The 21,192-nt window shown below is 47.9% G+C and overlaps 1 protein-coding gene and 1 non-coding gene across 2 annotated transcripts in view; one reads left to right on the top strand and one right to left on the bottom strand.

The window, feature by feature from the left end:
* The window catches only part of LOC121584021 (N-terminal EF-hand calcium-binding protein 1-like), a 57,095-nt gene that overhangs the window by 22,685 nt on the left and 13,218 nt on the right, over window positions 1-21,192 (bottom strand). The window contains exons 2-3 of the mRNA XM_041899852.1: window positions 10,744-10,768; window positions 8,411-8,519 (exon numbers count right to left, since the gene is read on the bottom strand). Of these exons, the coding sequence (XP_041755786.1) occupies window positions 8,411-8,519; window positions 10,744-10,768 (134 nt within the window). The remainder of the gene's footprint in view (window positions 1-8,410; window positions 8,520-10,743; window positions 10,769-21,192) is intronic.
* Window positions 16,336-16,416, top strand: trnap-ugg. The gene has a single exon. It is a non-coding gene; the product is annotated as a tRNA-Pro (tRNA).

Genomic DNA, 21,192 nt, shown 5'->3' with positions numbered 1-21,192 from the left:
CCTACGACGAGTTCTCCCGCCGCTTCAGGGCGGTGTTTGACCATCCCCCGGAGGGGAAAGCGGCGGGGGAGCGTCTGGTCGGCCTCAGGCAGGGGAAGAGGAGTGCCCAGGAGTTCGCCTTGGAGTTCCGTACCCTAGCGGCGGATGCAGGGTGGAATGAGCGGGCTCTCATCGATCACTACAGATGTAGTCTACGCGAGGACGTCCGTAGGGAGCTGGCCTGTAGGGACACCAGCCTCTCGTTCGACCAGTTGGTCGACATGTCCATCAGGCTGGATACCCTGCTAGCTACCCGCGGGACGTTCCGAGGGGGTCCGTCCATTTCACCCTCCAGCGCCTCCCGAGCCGTGCCCCATGGAGCTCGGGGCGCTGGCGCTAGAGAGAGGAGGGGTCGGCTTACGAGGGGGTCCATCTCCTGCACCAACTGTGGTCGGGGAGGACACACCACGGCTAGGTGCTGGGGATGGCCTCCTCGGGGAGAGGACGACAGGTCCCGCACTGGGGAGTCCTTCCAGGTGAGTAGGCGCCCCACTCACCCAGAGCTCTCTGTTGCACATTTCTGTATATCTGTGCGTTTTCCAAAGGTAGCACCTCATTCCCAGCATAAGGCGCTGGTAGATTCAGGCGCGGCTGGGAATTTTGTTGATAAGAAGTTTTGTTTAGCCTTAGTGATTCCCCTTCTCCCTGTTGACGTTCCCTTTCCCGTTCATGCCCTAGATAGCCGTCCGTTGGGTGCGGGCTTGATCAGGGAGGTCACTGCGCCACTTAGGATGTGGGTGCAGGGGGTCATCAGGAGATGATCCAGCTATTTCTGATTGACTCGCCTGCGTATCCGGTGGTGCTGGGCATGCTCTGGTTGAGTACCCATAACCCATCTATTTCGTGGCAGGAGAGGGCTCTGATGGAGTGGTCTGCCCAGTGTGTGGGTCGATGTTTAGGCGTTTCCATAGGGGCTACCTCGGTGGAGAGTCCAAACCAGGTGCCCGCATTGCACGTTCCCCCTGAGTATGGGGAATTGGCTATTGTGTTCAGTAAGTCGAGGGCGACGCAGTTGCCTCCCCATAGGCAGGGAGATTGTGCGATAGACCTCCAGGCAGGAGCTGCGCTCCCACGGAGCCATGTGTATCCTCTGTCTCAGGAGGAGAAGAGAGCTATGGAGACGTACATAGACGAATCTCTGAGACAAGGATACATACGGCCTTCCACTTCCCCTGCGTCCTCGAGTTTCTTTTTTGTGAAGAAAAAGGATGGAGGATTACGCCCGTGCATTGATTACCGTGGTCTCAATCAGATCACGGTGAAGTACAGTTATCCACTCCCGCTGATTGCGACCATGACGGAGTCATTGCACGGGGCGCGTTTCTTCACTAAATTAGATCTCAGGAGCGCGTACAACTTGGTGCGCATTAGGGAGGGCGATGAATGGAAGACAGCCTTTAGTACCACCTCGGGCCATTACGAGTATCTTGTCATGCCATACGGGTTGATGAACGCTCCTTCAGTTTTCCAATCATTCGTTGATGAGATCTTCAGGGACATGCAGGGGCAGGGGGTGGTCGTGTACATAGATGACATTCTCATGTACTCGCCTACCCGAGTCGAGCATGTGGCCCTGGTGCGCAGAGTGTTGCGGAGGCTGTTGGAGCACGACCTGTATGTCAAGGCAGAGAAGTGTCTGTTTTTCCAGGAGTCGGTCTCCTTTTTGGGTTATCAGTTGTCTGCGTCAGGGGTGAAGATGGAGGTAGACCGGTGTCGGCCGTGCGTAATTGGCAAACGCCAACCACTGTGAAGGAGGTGCAGCAGTTCTTGGGGTTTGCGAATTACTACCGGAGGTTTATCCGGGGTTTTGGACAGGTGGCAGCTCCCATAACGCCTCTTTTGAAGGGGGGTCCGGTGCGTCTGCAGTGGTCAGCCGAGGCGGACAGGGCGTTTGGGAGGTTGAAGGACCTGTTTACCTCGCCCCCGGTGCTGGCGCATCCGGATCCCTCTTTGCCATTTCAGGTAGAGGTGGACGCGTCAGAGGCCGGTATAGGAGCCGTGCTTTCGCAACGGTCCGGCGCGCCACCTAAACTCCGCCCCTGTGCTTTTTATTCCAAGAAGCTCAGTCCGGCGGAGCGAAACTATGACGTAGGGGACAGGGAGCTGTTAGCCGTGGTACATGCCCTAAAGGTGTGGAGGCACTGGCTTGAGGGGGCTCAACACCCTTTCCTCATTTTGACGGACCACCGTAACCTGGAGTACATCCGGGCAGCGAGGAGGCTGAACCCTCGCCAGGCGAGGTGGAATATGTTTTTGACTCGGTTCACATTTAAGATCACATACATCCCTGGGTCACAGAATGGTAAGGCAGACGCACTGTCTCGGCGGTATGACACGGAGGAGAGGTCCGTGGAGCCCACTCCCATACTGCCGGAGTCTTGTCTGGTGGCACCGGTAGTGTGGGAGGTCGATGCTGAACTCGAGCGAGCGTTACGCACCGACCCTAGTCCACCTCAATGTCCGGAGGGTCGGAAGTACGTTCCGCTCGAGGTTCGGGATCGATTGATCTATTGGGCTCACACGTCACCCTCCTCTGGACACCCTGGTATCCGCCGGACAGTGCACTGTCTTAGTGCCAAGTACTGGTGGCCCACGTTGGCGAGGGATGTGAGGGTTTATGTTTCCTCCTGCTCGGTGTGCGCCCAGTGTAAGGCGCCTAGACATCTGCCTAGGGGTAAGTTACTACCCCTGCCCGTTCCACAACGACCATGGTCTCACCTCTCGGTGGATTTCCTCACTGACCTTCCTCCTTCACAGGGGAATACCACTATACTGGTCGTTGTGGACCGGATTTCTAAGGCCTGTCGTTTGCTCCCCATGCCGGGCCTTCCCTACGGCCCTGCAAACTGCCGAAGCACTATTCACCCATGTGTTCCGGCACTACGGGGTACCCGAGGATATTGTGTCTGATCGAGGTCCCCAATTTACCTCCAGAGTCTGGAGAGCTTTTATGGAGCGGTTGGGGGTCTCGGTGAGCCTCACCTCGGGTTACCACCCGGAGAGTAATGGGCAGGTGGAACGTGTGAACCAGGATGTGGGTAGGTTTCTTAGAACATACTGCCAGGACCGGCCGGAGGAGTGGGCAAGGTACGTTCCCTGGGCCGAAATGGCCCAGAATTCCCTACGCCATTCCTCCACTAACCTAACCCCTTTCCAATGTGTGTTAGGTTACCAGCCGGTTCTGGCACCTTGGCAGCAGAGCCAGATCGAGGCTCCTGCGGTGGATGAGTGGGTGCGGCGCTCGGAGGAGACATGGAACGCTGCACACGTCCACCTGCAGCGGGCCATCCGTCGTCATAAGGCGAGCGCCGATCTCCACTGCAGTGAGGGACCGGTGTACGCACCTGGTGATCGAGTCTGGCTCTCTACCAGAAACCTGCCCCTCCGCCTGCACTGTCGGAAACTGGGTCGGCGGTTTGTAGGGCCATTTAAAGTCCTGAGAAGGTTGAACGAGGTGTGTTACAAATTACAACTGCCTGTGGAGTATAAAAGTATTAACCCCTTGTTCCATGTGTCTCTTCTCAGGCCGGTGGTAGCTGGCCCACTCCAAGAAAGTGAGATCAGGGAGACTCCTCCGCCCCCATTGGACATCGAGGGGGCACCGGCGTACTCTGTGCGGTCCATCTTGGATTCGAGACGTCGGATGGGGGGTCTCCAATATCTAGTGGAGTGGGAGGGGTACGGCCCGGAGGAACGGTGCTGGGTGCCGAGGAGAGACATTTTGGACCCGTCTCTCCTGACGGAATTCCATCGTGGGCACCCGACGCATCCTGCTCCGCGTCCTCCTGGTCGTCCCCGAGGCCGGAGTCGGCGCACGTCTGGAGCCGCGCGTCAACGGGGGGATACTGTCACGGTTTCGGCCGAGGCTGCCTCTCTTCCTTGCTCGGGCAGGCTTCGGCGTTCGTCGTCTCCGGAATACTAGCTGCCACCGTTGCATGTTTCTATGTTCGTTTGCTTTTGTCTGATTGTTGTCACACCTGTTATCATTTAGTGTCATTAGTGTCCTATTTAGTTCTCGTTGTGTTTGTCAGGTGTTGTGTGTGATTGTTTTACTGTCGTGCCGGTAGGCTGGATATTTACTGTTTGCTCGGTTGAGCTAGTTTGCTCCTTAGTTTTGGAGTATTTTGTCGCACCTGTTTGTGCGCTTGTGTTTACGCCTACGTGCGGAGCTTTATGCCTCAGGGCATTTATTTCGTGTTTGTTTTGCTGTGCCTCACTAAAGTCTGTTGGACTAACGTACTGCGTCCTGCGCCTGATTCCACCCACACCCACCTACATCTACCTTGACACCTGTTCCCCTCATCATCTATGTGTTGTTCTATACAGGACATTATAGTGTGAGCTAGATAATGTTAGATAATGTTAGATAATGTAGATAATGTTAGATAATGTTAGATAATGTTAGAGAATGTAGATAATGTTAGATAATGTTAGATAATGTTAGATAATGTAGATAATGTAGATAATGTTAGATAATGTTAGATAATGTTAGATAATGTAGATAATGTTAGATAATGTTAGATAATGTTAGCCATTTGCTACAGCCTGTCAACTATGTCTCTGCCTATCCCTGTTCTCTCCTCTCCGCACAGGCTACACAAACGCCTCACACCGCGTGGCTGCTGCCTCTCTAACCTGGTGGTCCCTGCACGCACCCCACACCTGGAGTTCCAGGTCTCAGGCAGCCTCTGGAACTGCCGTTCTGCTGCCAACAAAGGTGACTTAATCCCAGCCTATGCTAACCTCCAGTCCCTCGACTTCCTGGCGCTGACGGAAACATGGATTACCACTGAAAACACTGCTACTCCTACTGCTCTCTCCTCGTCTGACCATGTGTTCTCGCATACCCCGAGAGCATCTGGTCAGAGGGGTGGTGGCACAGGAATCCTCATCTCTCCCAAGTGGACATTCTCAATTTTTCCCCTAACCCATCTGTCTATCTCCTCATTTGAATTCCATGCTGTCACAGTCACTAGCCCATTTAAGCTTAATATCCTTGTCATCTATCGCCCTCCAGGTTCCCTTGGAGAGTTCATCAATGAGCTTGACGCCTTGATAAGTTCCTTTCCTGAGGATGGCTCACCCCTCACAGTTTTGGGGGATTTCAACCTCCCTACGCCTACATTTGACTCATTTCTCTCTGCCTCCTTCTTTCCACTCCTCTCCTCTTTTGACCTCACCCTCTCACCGTCCCCCCCTACTCACAAGGCAGGCAATACGCTTGACCTCATCTTTACTAGATGCTGCTCTTCTACTAATCTCACTGCAACTCCCCTCCATGTCTCCGACCACTACTTTGTTTCCTTTTCTCTCTCGCTCTCCTCCAACACTACTCACTCTGCCCCTACACAGATGGTAATGCGCCGCCGCAACCTTCGCTCTCTCTCTCCCACTACTCTCTCCTCTTCCATCCTATCATCTCTTCCCTCTGCTCAATCCTTCTCCCTCCAATCTCCTGATTCTGCCTCCTCAACCCTCCTCTCCTCCCCTTTCTGCATCCTTTGACTCTCTGTGTCCCCTATCCTCCCGGCCGGCTCGGTCCTCCCCTCCAGCTCCGTGGCTTGATGACTCATTGCGAGCTCACAGAACAGAGCTCCGGGCAGCGGAGCGGAAATGGAAGAAAACTAAACTCCCTGCCGACCTGGCATCTTTTCACTCCCTCCTCTCTACATTTTCTTCATCTGTTTCTGCTGCTAAGGCCACTTTCTACCACTCTAAATTCCAAGCATCTGCCTCTAACCCTAGGAAGCTCTTTGCCACATTCTCCTCCCTGCTGAATCCCCCCTCCTCCTCTCTCTGTGGATGACTTCGCAACCACTTTGAAAAAGAAGGTTGACGACATCCGATCCTCGTTTGTTAAGTCTAATGACACTGCTGGTCCTACTCACACTGCCCTACCCTATGCTTTGACTTCTTTCTCCCCTCTCTCTCCAGATAAAATCCTGCGACTTGTGACTGCAGGCCGCCCAACAACCTGCCCGCTTGACCCCATCCCCTCCTCTCTTCTCCAGACCATCTCCGGTGACCTTCTCCCCTACCTCACCTCGCTGATCAACTCATCCTTGACCGCTGGCTATGTCCCTTCCGTCTTCAAGAGAGCGAGAGTTGCACCCCTTCTCAAAAACCAACACTCGATCCCACTGATGTCAACAACTACAGACCAGTATCCCTTCTTTCTTTTCTTTCCAAAACTATTGAGCGTGCCGTCTTTAGCCAACTCTCTTGCTATCTCTCTCAGAATGACCTTCTTGATCCAAACCAGTCAGGTTTCAGGACTGGTCATTCAACTGAGACTGCTCTTCTCTGTGTCACGGAGGCTCTCCGCACTGCTAAAGCTAACTCTCTCTCCTCTGCTCTTGTCCTTCTAGACCTGTCTGCTGCCTTTGATACTGTGAACCATCAGATCCTCCTCTCCACCCTCTCCGAGCTGGGCATCTCCGGCGCGGCTCACTCCTGGATTGCGTCCTACCTGACCGGTCGCTCCTACCAAGTGGCGTGGCGAGAAGCTGTCTCCGCACCACGTGCTCTCACCACTGGTGTCCCCCAGGGCTCAGTTCTAGGCCCTCTCTTATTCTCCCTATACACCAAGTCACTTGGCTCTGTCATATCCTCACATGGTCTCTCCTATCATTGCTACGCTGACGATACACAACTAATCTTCTCCTTTCCCCCTTCTGATAACCAGGTGGCGAATCGCATCTCTGCATGTCTGGCAGACATATCAGTATGGATGACGGATCACCACCTCAAGCTGAACCCTGGCAAGACGGAGCTGCTCTTCCTCCCGGGGAAGGACTGCCCGTTCCATGATCTCGCCATCACGGTTGACAACTCCGTTGTGTCCTCCTCCCAGAGTGCGAAGAGCCTTGGCGTGACCCTGGACAACACCCTGTCGTTCTCCGCTAACATCAAGGCGGTGACCCGATCCTGCAGGTTCATGCTCTACAACATTCGGAGAATACGACCCTGCCTTACACAGGAAGCGGCACAGGTCCTAATCCAGGCACTTGTCATCTCCCCGTCTGGATTACTGCAACTCGTTGTTGGCTGGCCTCCCCTGCCTGTGCCATTAAACCCCTACAACTCATCCAGAATGCCGCAGCCCGTCTGGTGTTCAACCTTCCCAAGTTCTCTCACGTCACCCCCCTCCTCCGCACACTCCACTGGCTTCCAGTTGAAGCTCGCATCCGTTACAAGACCATGGTGCTTGCCTATGGAGCAGTGAGGGGAACGGCACCTCTGTACCTTCGGGCTCTGATCAGTCCCTACACCCAAACGAGGGCATTGCGTTCATCCACCTCTGGCCTGCTGGCTCCCCTTCCTCTGCGGAAGCATAGTTCCCGCTCAGCCCAGTCAAAACTGTTCGCTGCTCTGGCACCCCAATGGTGGAACAAGCTCCCTCACGACGCCAGGACAGCGGAGTCACTCACCACCTTCCGGAGACATTTGAAACCCCACCTCTTTAAGGAATACCTGGGATAGGATAAAGTAATCCTTCAACCCCCCCACTACCAGTGGTTATCCCACTGGCTATAGGGTGAATGCACCAATTTGTAAGTCGCTCTGGATAAGAGCGTCTGCTAAATGACGTAAATGTGCCCTTGAGCAAGGCACTTAACCCTAATTGCTCCTGTAAGTCGCTCTGGATAAGAGCGTCTGCTAAATGACTAAAATGTAAATGTAAATGTTAGATAATGTTAGATAATGTTAGATAATGTAATAAACACCAACAACAATAATGTATCTCCCAATGAAAATCGGTAGCATATTGTTCATATAATAGAAAACAGATGCATGTAGATTCATGTGTTCCAGGACTCACTCTTTTTTCAAGAGAGAGAAAGAGATAATTGTGAGAGAGAGACAAAGACAGACAGAGAAAAGAGAGAGAGAGGGATAATTGTGAGAGAGAGACAAAGACAGACAGAGAAAAGAGAGAGAGAGGGATAATTGTGAGAGAGAGAGACAAAGACAGACAGAGAAAAGAGAGAGAGAGGGATAATTGTGAGAGAGAGACAAAGACAGACAGAGAAAAGAGAGAGAGAGGGATAATTGTGAGAGAGAGACAAAGACAGACAGAGAAAAGAGAGAGAGAGGGATAATTGTGTGAGAGAGAGAGAGACAAAGACAGACAGAGAAAAGAGAGAGAGGGGGATAATTGTGAGAGAGAGACAAAGACAGACAGAGAAAAGAGAGAGAGAGGGATAATTGTGAGAGAGAGAGACAAAGGCAGACAGAGAAAAGAGAGAGAGGGATAATTGTGAGAGAGAGACAAAGACAGACAGAGAAAAGAGAGAGAGAGGGATAATTGTGAGAGAGAGACAAAGACAGACAGAGAAAATAGAGAGAGAGGGATAATTCTATAACTTACTCTGTGTTGTGAGTGTCTATGGTGTTAAAGAGCTCCTTCAGTTGATCCGAGGTTAGAACTCCGTCATGGAAGTAGGCTCTGAACTCATCAAATGACAACTTCCCATCATCTGCAGCATAAACCAGTTGGGAATAGAATAGAACATATCCATTATTGGGCATTTGGTTAGAACATCTATTCTTCATCTGCCTTTTTCCACACAAAACATACACACAGAGGGACTGATGCTGTGCTGCCTAGTTAGTAACATAAACTCAACATTCAGTGCAAATGAGTTGGAGTTAGACTGGATAAAAGACTGGATAAAAAGACTGGAGTTAGACTGGATAAAAAGACTGGAGTTAGACTGGATAAAAAGACTGGCGTTAGACTGGATAAAAGACTGGAGTTAGACTGGATAAAATACTTATTTACTCAGTACTTCGTTGAAGCACCTTTGTCAGCGATTACAGCATTGAGTCTTCATGGATATGATGCTACAAGCTTGGCACACCTGGATTTGGGGAGTTTCTCCCATTCTTCTCTACAGATCCTCTCAAGCTCTGTCAGGTTGGATGGGGAGCGTCGCTGCACAGCTATTTTCAGGTCTCACCAGAGATGTTCGATCGGGTTCAAGTCTGGGCTCTGGCTGGGCCACTCAAGGACATTCAGAGACTTGTCCCGAAGCCACTCCTGCGATGTCTTGGCTGTGTGCTTAGGGTTGTTGTCCTGTTGGAAGGTGAACCTTCACCCCAGTCTGAGGTCCTGAGCGCTCTGGAGCAGGTTTTCATCATGGATCGCTCTGTACTTTGCTCCGTTCATCTTTCCCTCGATCCTGACTAGTCTCCCAGTCCCTGCCACTGAAAAACATCCCCACAGCATGATGCTGCCATCACCATGCTTCACCGTAGGGATGGTGCCAGGTCTCCTCCAGACGTGACGCTTGGCATTCAGGCCAAAGAGTTCAATCTTGGTTTCATCAGACCAGAGAATCTTGTTTCTCATGGTCTGAGAGTCCTTTAGGTGCCTTTTGGCAAACTCCAAGCTGGCTGTCATTTTACTGAGGAGTGGCTTCCGTCTGGCCACTCTACCATAAAGGCCTGATTGGTGGAGTGCTGCAGAGATGGTTGTCCTTCTGGAAGGTTCTCCCATCTCCACAGAGGAACTCTGGAGCTCTGTCAAAATGACCATCGGGTTCTTGGTCACCTCCCTGACCAAGGCCCTTCTCCCCCGATTGCTCAGTTTGGCCGGGCAGCCAGCTCTACGAAGAGTCTTGAGCGTTCAAAACTTCTTCCATCTAAGAATGATGGAGGCCACTGTGTTCTTGGGGACCTTCAATGCTGCAGAAATGTTTTGGTACCCTTCCCCAGATATGTGACTCGACACAATCCTGTCTCGGAGCTCTACGGACAATTCCTTCAACCTCATGGCTTGGTTTTTGCTCTGACTTGCACGGTCAACTGTGGGACCTTATATAGACAGGGGTGTGCCTTTCCAAATCATGTCCAATCAATTGAATTTAAGTTGTAGAAACATCTGAAGGATGATCAATGGAAACAGGATGCACCTGAGCTCAATTTCGAGTCTCATAGCAAATGGTCTGAATAGTTATGTAAATAAGGTATTTCTGTTTTTATTTTTAACATATTTGCAAAAAATTCTAAAAACCTGTTTTCGCTTTGTCATTATGGGGTATTGTGTGTAGATTGATGAGGGACAAAAAATATTTCATCAATTTTAAAATAAGGCTGTAACGTAATGTGGAAAAAGTCAAGGGGTCTGAATACTTTCCGAATGCACTGTATTTCAGAAGAGTTCTTGACAGTGTTCTCTACATACTTGGTATTTTTGGTAGACATGGTATTTTTTCTTCTAAGGTTGTCTGGCATTTTTCTTCTATGTATTTTTTATAATATGATCTGGGTAGAGTCCGAGCCTGTCTGACATTTAGAGAAAACAGAAACTGATCATCAAATAAATACATGATGGTCTCTGATTGGCATGACAGGCCCAAAGCAGCTCATTGTAGGAGTACTGATCTGGGATCAGTTTAGCCTTTTAGACTGAATATTGAATAGGATGGATTACATGGGGGACGTGATCCTAGATCAGAACTTCTACTATGAGAAGCGTTATGAATATGACCCTGATCAGTAAAACCATTTTAAATATCGAGCTGTCATTTGGGGAGCAAGAAGGGGACAGTAAGTCGGTCCTGCTGTTTCCATGACAACGGCACCAAGCAACACCATTAGAGCGAGGAGAGAGCAACAATTACACAGATTTCATTGAGAAATAAAGTACATATGTTTTCTAAGAACTAAATGGATTGTGGGAACTGAAGGAATTCTTACCGTTTTTATCTGCTCTTCTTAAGATCTGAAACAAGAAAAAGCAGAGAGGATGACTGTTATGGAGGACTGTTATGGAGGACTGTTATGGAGGACTGTTATGGAGGACTGTTATGGAGGGCTGTTATGGAGGACTGTTATGGAGGACTGTTATGGAGGACTGTTATGGAGGGTTGTTATGGAGGACTGTTATGGAGGACTGTTATGGAGGACTGTTATGGAGGACTGTTATGGAGGACTGTTATGGAGGACTGTTATGGAGGGTTGTTATGGAGGACTGTTATGGAGGACTGTTATGGAGGACTGTTATGGAGGGTTGTTATGGAGGACTGTTATGGAGGACTGTTATGGAGGACTGTTATGGAGGACTGCTATGGAGGGCTGTTATGGAGGACTGTTATGGAGGGTTGTTATGGAGGACTGTTATGGAGGACTGTTATGGAGGACTGTTATGGAGGACTGCTATGGAGGGCTGTTATGGAGGACTGTTATGGAGGATTGTTATGGAGGACTGCTATGGAGGGCTGTTATGGAGGACTGTTATGAAGGACAGTTATGGAGGACTATTATGGAGGACTGCTATGGAGGGCTGTTATGGAGGACAGATATGGAGGACTGTTATGGAGAACTGTTATGAAGGACAGATATGGAGGACAGTTATGGAGGACAGATGTGGAGGACAGATGTGGAGGACTGTTGTGAGGAATGTTGTGAGGACTGCTATGGATGACTGTTATGGAGGACAGTTATGGAGGACTGTTATGGAGGACAGTTATGGGGGGCTGATTTGGAGGACTGTTATGGAGGACAGATATTGCGGACCTATACACTAGACTGTTAGCAGCTCCTGAACACTAGAGGGCTACGTCCCAAATGGCACCCTATTCCTATCAATACTTTTGGCCAGGGCCCATGGTGCTCTATGTAGGGAATCGGGGGCCATTTGAGACACAGACGAGATGAAAGGAGAAGTGGCTTTGAAGGGCTAGCTGCTATCTCTCTATCTCTCTCTCTCTCTCTCTCTCTCTCTCTCTCTCTCTCTCTCTCTCTCTCTCTCTCTCTCTCTCTCTCTCTCTCTCTCTCTCTCTCTCTCTCTCTCTCTCTCTCTCTCTCTCTCTCTCTCTCGCTCTCTCGCTCTCTCGCTCTCTCGCTCTCTCTCTCCCTACCTCCCTCCCTCCATCCCTCCATCCATCCATCCATCCAAATCAAATCAAAACTGTATTGGTCACGTACACATATTTAGCAGATGTTATCGCGGGTGCAGCGAAATGCTTATGTTCCTAGCTCTAACAGTGCAGCAATACCTAACAATACAAAACAATACACGCAAATCCAAAAAATCTAAAGAAAGGAATTAAGAAATATATAAATATTAGAACGAGCAATGTCAGAGTCTGGAATATAAATACAGTGTACTGTATATATCTACAGTGGGGGAAAAAAAATTCCACCATAATTTGCAAATAAATTCATTAAAATCCTACAATGTGATTTTCTGGAGAAAAAAAGTATCATTTTGTCTGTCATAGTTGACGTGTACCTATGATGAAAATTACAGGCCTCTCTCATCTTTTTAAGTGGGAGAACTTGCACCATTGGTGGCTGACTAAATACTTTATTCCCCACTGTATGTACAGCAATAGTTAACTAGGATAGACCACAGTACATAGAATACAGTACATAGAATACAGTACATAGAATACAGTACATATAATACAGTACATAGAATACAGTACATAGAATACAGTACATAGAATACAGTACATAGAATACAGTACATAGATATGAAGTGGATAGACTAGAATACAGTACATAGAATACAGTACATAGAATACAGTACATAGATATGAAGTGGATAGACTAGAATACAGTACATAGAATACAGTACATAGAATACAGTACATAGATATGAAGTGGATAGACTAGAATACAGTACATAGAATACAGTACATAGAATACAGTACATAGATATGAAGTGGATAGACTAGAATACAGTACATAGAATACAGTACATAGAATACAGTACATAGATATGAAGTGGATAGACTAGAATACAGTACATAGAATACAGTACATAGAATACAGTACATAGATATGAAGTGGATAGACTAGAATACAGTACATATAATACAGTACATAGAATACAGTACATAGATATGAAGTGGATAGACTAGAATACAGTACATAGAATACAGTACATAGATATGAAGTGGATAGACTAGAATACAGTACATAGAATACAGTACATAGAATACAGTACATAGATATGAAGTGGATAGACTAGAATACAGTACATAGATATGAAGTGGATAGACGTTGACTAGAATATAGTACATAGATATGAAGTGGATAGACGTTGACTAGAATATAGTACATAGATATGAAGTGGATAGACGTTGACTAGAATACAGTACATAGATATGAAGTGGATAGACGTTGACTAGAATACAGTACATAGATATGAAGTGGATAGACGTTGACTAGAATACAGTACATAGATATGAAGTGGATAGACGTTGACTAGAATACAGTACATAGATATGAAGTGGATAGACGTTGACTAGAATACAGTACATAGATATGAAGTGGATAGACGTTGACTAGAATACAGTACATAGATATGAAGTGGATAGACGTTGACTAGAATACAGTACATAGATATGAAGTCGATTTACCATTCGGCCATCAAATTTGCCACCAATGCTCCTTATAGGACACATCACTGCACTCTATACTCCTCTGTAAACTGGTCATCTCTGTATACCCGTCACAAGACCCACTGGTTGATGCTTATTTATAAAACCCTCTTAGGCCTCACTCCCCCCTATCTGAGATACCTCCTGCAGCCCTCATCCTCCACATACAACACCCGTTCTGCCAGTCACATTCTGTTAATGGTCCCCAAAGCACACACATTCCTGGGTCGCTCCTCTTTCCAGTTCGCTGCAGCTAGCGACTGGAACGAGCTGCAAAAAACACTCAAACTGGACAGTTCTATCTCCATCACTTAATTCAAAGACTCAATCATGGACACTCTTACTGACAGTTGAGGCTGCTTGGCGTGATGTATTGTTGTCTCTACCTTCTTGCCCTTTGTGCTGTTGTCTGTGCCCAATAATGTTTGTACCAAGTTTTGTGCTGCTACCATGTTGTGCTGCTGCCATGTTGTGTTGCTACAATGTTGTTTTCATGTTGGGTTGCTACCATGCTGTGTTGTCATGTGTTGCTGCCATGATATGTTGTTGTCTTAGGTCTCTCTTTATGTAGTGTTGTGTTGTCTCTCTTGTTGTGTATTTGTTCCTATATTTATATATATATTTTTCAATCCCAGCCCCCGTCCCCGCAGGAGGCCTTTTGAATTTTGGTTGGCCGTCATTGTAAATAAGAATATGTTCTTAACTGACTTGCCTAGTTAAATAAAGGTTAAATAAATAAATAAAACAGCATTAAAACATGATTAAAATGACCAGTGTTCCATTATTAAAGTGACCAGTGTTCCATTATTAAAGTGAACAGTGTTCCATTATTAAAGTGACCAGTGTTCCATTATTAACGTGACCAGTGTTCCATTATTAACGTGACCAGTGTTCCATTATTAAAGTGACCAGTGTTCCATTATTAAAGTGAACAGTGTTCCATTATTGAAGTGACCAGTGTTCCATTATTAACGTGACCAGTGTTCCATTATTAAAGTGACCAGTGTTCCATTATTAACGTGACCAGTGTTCCATTATTAAAGTGACCAGTGTTCCATTATTAAAGTGACCAGTGTTCCATTATTAAAGTGACCAGTGTTCCATTATTAACGTGACCAGTGTTCCATTATTAAAGTGACCAGTGTTCCATTATTAACGTGACCAGTGTTCCATTATTAACGTGACCAGTGTTCCATTATTAAAGTGACCAGTGTTTCATTATTAAAGTGACCAGTGTTCCATTATTAAAGTGACCAGTGTTTCATTATTAAAGTGACCAGTGTTCCATTATTAAAGTAACCAGTGTTCCATTATTAACGTGACCAGTGTTCCATTATTAAAGTGACCAGTGTTCCATTATTAAAGTAACCAGTGTTCCATTATTAAAGTGACCAGTGTTCCATTATTAACGTGACTAGTGTTCCATTATTAAAGTGACCAGTGTTCCATTATTAACGTGACCAGTGTTCCATTATTAAAGTGACCAGTGTTCCATTATTAACGTGACCAGTGTTCCATTATTAAAGTAACCAGTGTTCCATTATTAAAGTGACCAGTGTTCCATTATTAAAGTGACCAGTGTTCCATTATTAAAGTGACCAGTGTTCCATTATTAAAGTGACCAGTGTTCCATTATTAAAGTGACCAGTGTTCCATTATTAAAGTGACCAGTGTTCCATTATTAACGTGACCAGTGTTCCATTATTAAAGTGACCAGTGTTCCATTATTAAGTTGGCGGTGATTCAAATACTGTAGAAGTTCGTGAGGGTCTTAGAGGCCAAGCCAAATTTCTTCAGCCTCCTGTCTTGTCGTTGTTGGTAATCAGACCTACCACTGTTGTGTCATCAGCAAACTTGATGATTGAGTTGGAGACTTGCGTGGCCACGCAGTCATGGGTGAACAGGGAGTAGAGGAGGGGGCTGAGCACGCACCCCTGAGGGGCCTCTGTGTTGAGGATCAGCGTGGCGGAGGTGTTGTTGCCTACCTTCACCACCTGGGGGCGTCCTGTCAGGAAGTCCAGGACCCAGTTGCAGGGCGAGGTTCAGACCCGAGTTTAATGGTGAGCACGGATTATAAAGGGAAACCCCGTCTGCTGTCCCCACTTGCTTCAAGATGTCCAACATTGTTCCTGTACCCAAGAAAGCAAAGGTAACTGAACTAAATGACTATCGCCCCATAGCACTCACTTCTGTCATCATGAAGTGCTTTGAGAGACTAGTTAAGGATCATATCACCTCTACCTTACCTGACACCCTAGACCCACTTCAATTTGCTTACCTCCCCAATAGATCCACAGACGATGCAATCGCCATCACACTGCACACTGCCCTATCCAATCTGGACAAGAGGAATACCTATGTAAAAATGCTGTTCACCGACTACAGCTCAGCCTTCCATCCATCCGCCCAGTCAGTGGTCACTCTCTTTGAGTAGGACTAAATCCCCAAACAGGGTTTAAGTCCCAAATGAAATGAAGACGTATTCTCTATCTAGCGCACTACTTTTGATCTGGGCCTGTCATGTCAAATAACGTCACAATGGGATTCCATGAGTTCTAGCGTCTGTTGCTAGGGCTGTTTCTAGAACTTGCAATTCTGACCGGATTACGTAATGAACCAAAGCGTCCGTTGCTATGCTGGTTGCTTGGCTCTATTTTACCTCGTATCGGTCGCGGAGGAAGGAGGACACCGGCAGTTCTAGTTCTATTTCACCTCAGAAGCGCTCGCTCAGTCGGCGCAAAATTATTACCTCAGAATTGGCGCAGTGGTCTAAGGCACTGCATTGCAGTGCTAGCTGTGCCACTAGAGATCCTGGTTCGAATCCAGGCTCTGTCGTAGCTGGCCGCGACCGGGAGACCCATGGGGTGGCGCACAATTGGTCCAGGGTATGGGAGGGAATGGCCGGCAGGGATGTAGCTCAGTTGGTAGAGCATGGCGTTTGGAACGCCAGGGTTGTGGGTTCGATTCCCACGGGGGGCCAGTATGAAAAAACAACAACAAAAAATTACAAAAATAATAATGTATGCACTCACAAACTGTAAGTTGCTCTGGATAAGAGCGTCTGCTAAATGACTAAAATGTAAATGTTCTCCAAGGATGTTCTATTGACGGTGACAACCTGCTGATTCAGAGGACTGGAAAGAGAACACTCTTTCTTTACCATATATGTATCTTTATATAAGAAAATATTGTTAAATAGGAATAAATAATTTAAGCTGTTTTTAGATAGATTTTATATTGACATTGCTAGCTACTTATTTACCTCAGCCAGACAGTTTTATTTAGCTAACGTTATCTAGCTAGCTAACTGTTATTGTAGCTGCTTTCTGTTTGTACGTAGCTTGCACTTTAATGGCATCACTCAAGGAGATTTTATTTTATCTTTCCAACCAGGCGAAGTACTATGAAGGCACCACTGATCTCGACAAGAGGCGCAACATTTGTAGGGGGCAGAGAAATTCACAATTCAGGGTAACGTTAAGCAGGTAATTTCTATTACTGTTACTGTTAGATAACTGGAAGGATTTATGTACAACCATTTAACAACAATTTCCCATCTAGCTAACGTTAGTTGGTCATCTAGATGTAGCTAGCTATACATTTAGTTATATGTCTGTCACATTGAGGTATCTAGCTATAAGTTAACCCTGATCAATCAAATAGATAGGTGTAAGCAATTATGGTAACTCAAACTGCCCTTAACTAGGTGTCTTCGCTAGACAGAGAGAGACCCAGAAAGAGAGAGTGGAAGAAAGTGAGAAAGAAAGTGACAGTGGGAAGAGAGTGAAAGACAGAGAGAGATGGACAGAGAGAAACAGAAAGAGAAAGACAGCAGTGCAAATGTACTTATTTCAACAACTCTTGTCTTCCAAGTTGTTAGGCAATCACATGTACCTACGGGGAAGGATGGCCAGCCACACAGGAGGGGGATTTTCACTAAGGAGGAGAAGGAGGCCATACTGACAGAGATGCATGCTGGACATTTCGGAGTGAAGCGCATTACATTTACATTTACATTTTCGTCATTTAGCAGACGCTCTTATCCAGAGTGACTTACAAATTGGTGCATTCACCTTATGATAGCCAGTGGGACAACCACTTTACAATATTTTTTGTTTTTTATTTGTTTTTTGTTTTCTTTGGGGGGGTGGGGTAAGGGGGGGTAGAAGGATTACTTTATCCTATCCCAGGTATTCCTTAAAGAGGTGGGGTTTCAAGTGTCTCCGGAAGGTGGTGAGTGACTCCGCTGTCCTGGCGTCGTGAGGGAGCTTGTTCCACCATTGGGGTGCCAGAGCAGCGAACAGTTTTGACTGGGCTGAGCGGGAACTGTGCTTCCACAGAGGTAGGGGGGCCAGCAGGCCAGAGGTGGATGAACGCAATGCCCTCGTTTGGGTGTAGGGACTGATCAGAGCCTGAAGGTACGGAGGTGCCGTTCCCTCTCACAGCTCCGTAGGCAAGCACCATGGTCTTGTAGCAGATGCAAGCTTCAACTGGAAGCCAGTGGAGTGTGCGGAGGAGCGGGGTGACGTGAGAGAACTTGGGAAGGTTGAACACCAGACGGGCTGCGGCGTTCTGGATAAGTTGTAGGGGTTTAATGGCACAGGCAGGGAGCCCAGCCAACAGCGAGTTGCAGTAATCCAGACGGGAGATGACAAGTGCCTGGATTAGGACCTGTGCCGCTTCCTGTGTAAGGCAGGGTCGTACTCTCCGAATGTTGTAGAGCATGAACCTACAGGATCGGGTCACCGCCTTGATGTTAGCGGAGAACGACAGGGTGTTGTCCAGGATCACGCCAAGGCTCTTTGCACTCTGGGAGGAGGACACAACGGAGTTGTCAACCATGATGGCGAGATCATGGAACGGGCAGTCCTTCCCCGGGAGGAAGAGCAGCTCCGTCTTGCCGAGGTTCAGCTTGAGGTGGTGATCCGTCATCCACACTGATATGTCTGCCAGACATGCAGAGATGCGATTCGCCACCTGGTTATCAGAAGGGGGAAAGGAGAAGATTAATTGTGTGTCGTCTGCGTAGCAATGGTAGGAGAGGCCATGTGAGGATATGACAGAGCCAAGTGACTTGGTGTATAGCGAGAATAGGAGAGGGCCTAGGACTGAGCCCTGGGGGACACCTGTGGTGAGAGCACGTGGTGCAGAGACAGATTCTCGCCACGCCACCTGGTAGGAGCGACCTGTCAGGTAGGACGCAATCCAAGAGTGAGCCGCGCCGGAGATGCCCAACTCGGAGTGGGTGGAGAGGAGGATCTGAGGGTTCACAGTATGAAAGGCAGCAGACAGGTCTAGAAGGACAAGAGCAGAGGAGAGAGAGTTAGCTTTAGCAGTGCGGAGAGCCTCCGTGACACAGAGAAGAGCAGTCTCTGTTGAATGACCAGTCTTGAAACCTGACTGGTTTGGATCAAGAAGGTCATTCTGAGAGAGATAGCAAGAGAGTTGGCTAAAGACAGCACGCTCAAGAGTTTTGGAGAGAAAAGAAAGAAGGGATACTGGTCTGTAGTTGTTGACATCGGAGGGATCGAGTGTAGGTTTTTTGAGAAGGGGTGCACATAGCCAGCGGTCAAGGATGAGTTGATGAGCGAGGTGAGGTAAGGGAGAAGGTCTCCGGAAATGGTCTGGAGAAGAGAGGAGGGGATAGGGTCAAGCGGGCAGGTTGTTGGGCGGCCGGCCGTCACAAGTCGCAAGATTTCATCTGGAGAGAGAGGGGAGAAAGAAGTCAAAGCATCGGGTAGGGCAGTGTGAGCAGGACCCGCGGTATCATTTGACTTAACAAACGAGGATCGGATGTCGTTAACCTTCTTTTCAAAATGGTTGACGAAGTCATCCACAGAGAGGGAGGAGGGGGGAGGGGGAGGAGGATTCAGCAGGGAGGAGAAGGTGGCAAAGAGCTTCCTAGGGTTAGAGGCAGATGCTTGGAATTTAGAGTGGTAGAAAGTGGCTTTAGCAGCATAAACAGAGGAAGAAAATGTAGAGAGGAGGGGTTGAAAAGATGCCAGGTCCGCAGGGAGTCTAGTTTTCCTCCATTTCCGCTCGGCTGCCCAGAGCCCTGTTCTGTGAGCTCGCAATGAGTCGTCAAGCCACGGAGCAGGAGGGGGGGACCGAGCCGGCCCGGAGGATAGGGGACATAGAGAGTCAAAGGATGCAGAAAGGGAGGAGAGGAGGGTTGAGGAGGCAGAATCAGGAGATTGGAGGGAGAAGGATTGAGCAGAGGGAAGAGATGATAGGATGGAAGAGGAGAGAGTAGCGGGAGAGAGAGAGCGTAGGTTGCGACTGCGCATTACCATCTGAGTAGGGGCAGAGTGAGTAGTGTTGGAGGAGAGCGAGAGAAAAAAGGATAGAAAGTAGTGGTCGGAGACTTGGAGGGGAGTTGCAGTGAGATTAGTAGAAGAACAGCATCTAGTAAAGATGAGGTCAAGCGTATTGCCTGCCTTGTGAGTAGGGGGGGACGGTGAGAGGGTGAGGTCAAAAGAGGAGAGGAGTGGAAAGAAGGAGGCAGAGAGAAATTAGTCAAAGGTAGACGTAGGGAGGTTAAAGTCACCCAGAACTGTGAGGGGTGAGCCATCCTCAGGAAAGGAACTTATCAAGGCGTCAAGCTCATTGGTGAACTCTCCAAGGGAACCTGGAGGGTGATAAATGATAAGGATGTTAAGCTTAAATGGGCTAGTGACTGTGACAGCATGGAATTCAAATGAGGAGATAGACAGATGGGTCAGGGGAGAAAGAGAGAATGTCCACTTGGGAGAGATGAGGATTCCTGTGCCACCACCCCGCTGACCAGATATCTCGGGGTATACGAGAACACATGGTCAGACGAGGAAAGAGCAGTAGGAGTAGCAGTGTTTTCAGTGGTAATCCATGTTTCCGTCAGCGCCAAGAAGTCGAGGGACTGGAGGGTAGCATAGGCTGAGATTAACTCTGCCTTGTTGGCCGCAGAACGGCAGTTCCAGAGGCTGCCGGAGACCTGGAACTCCACGTGGGTCGTGCGTGCAGGGACCACCAGGTTAGAGTGGCAGCAGCCACGTGGTGTGAGGCGTTTGTATAGCCTGTGCGGAGAGGAGAGAACAGGGATAGACAGACGCATAGTTGACAGGCTACAGAAAATGGCTACAATAATGCAAAGGAGATCGGAATGAAATGAACTAAACATCTGGGAAAGCGAGAGAGCGAGAGAACACTCAAATATAACTCTCCCAACTTCCACTTTAGAAATTATAATTGTTGTAAACTACAGCGGTTCAATGTTTTCTAGGAATAGACTAACTTCATTTATTCAGGAAGCTAACTTGGTACAGTATTCTTCCGTGAAAACCGTCCAGGGCACCGAATCATATGACGCATTAGCCAACTAGCATGCCAGGCTCCAATAACATGATTTAGCACCAACACTTGGTTCCAACAAACCACCAGTGTGTTAACACACCAGGCAGATCATTCGTGTCCGTGTCTAACGTTGTGTAAAGTTTTTGGTTAGTTTTGACAGTTTGAGTGAGTCGGTCGTCAACTTATTCAGCCAGTTATTTAGCTAGAATAGTTAGCATACTAGCTAGCCATTGCTCTCAGCCAACGAAAAAAACCCTCCTCCCACGGCACGAACACACAGAGAGAGCCAAGCTAACGTTAACTCGTCACCCATGTCCCGAATTCCCTTGAACGACTCTGGTTACCAGTATGTAAAAATAAAACACAAATATAGGTTATAACTTACCCTTAGAAGCTAGCCACTGAATCGACTCAGCCAGTTCGCGTC

Source organism: Coregonus clupeaformis, chromosome 17, assembly GCF_020615455.1.
Source record: "Coregonus clupeaformis isolate EN_2021a chromosome 17, ASM2061545v1, whole genome shotgun sequence".
In the NCBI taxonomy this organism is placed as follows: domain Eukaryota; kingdom Metazoa; phylum Chordata; class Actinopteri; order Salmoniformes; family Salmonidae; genus Coregonus; species Coregonus clupeaformis.
Note: the sequence above shows the minus strand (reverse complement) of the source record. Positions and strands in the feature narration are given on the sequence as shown.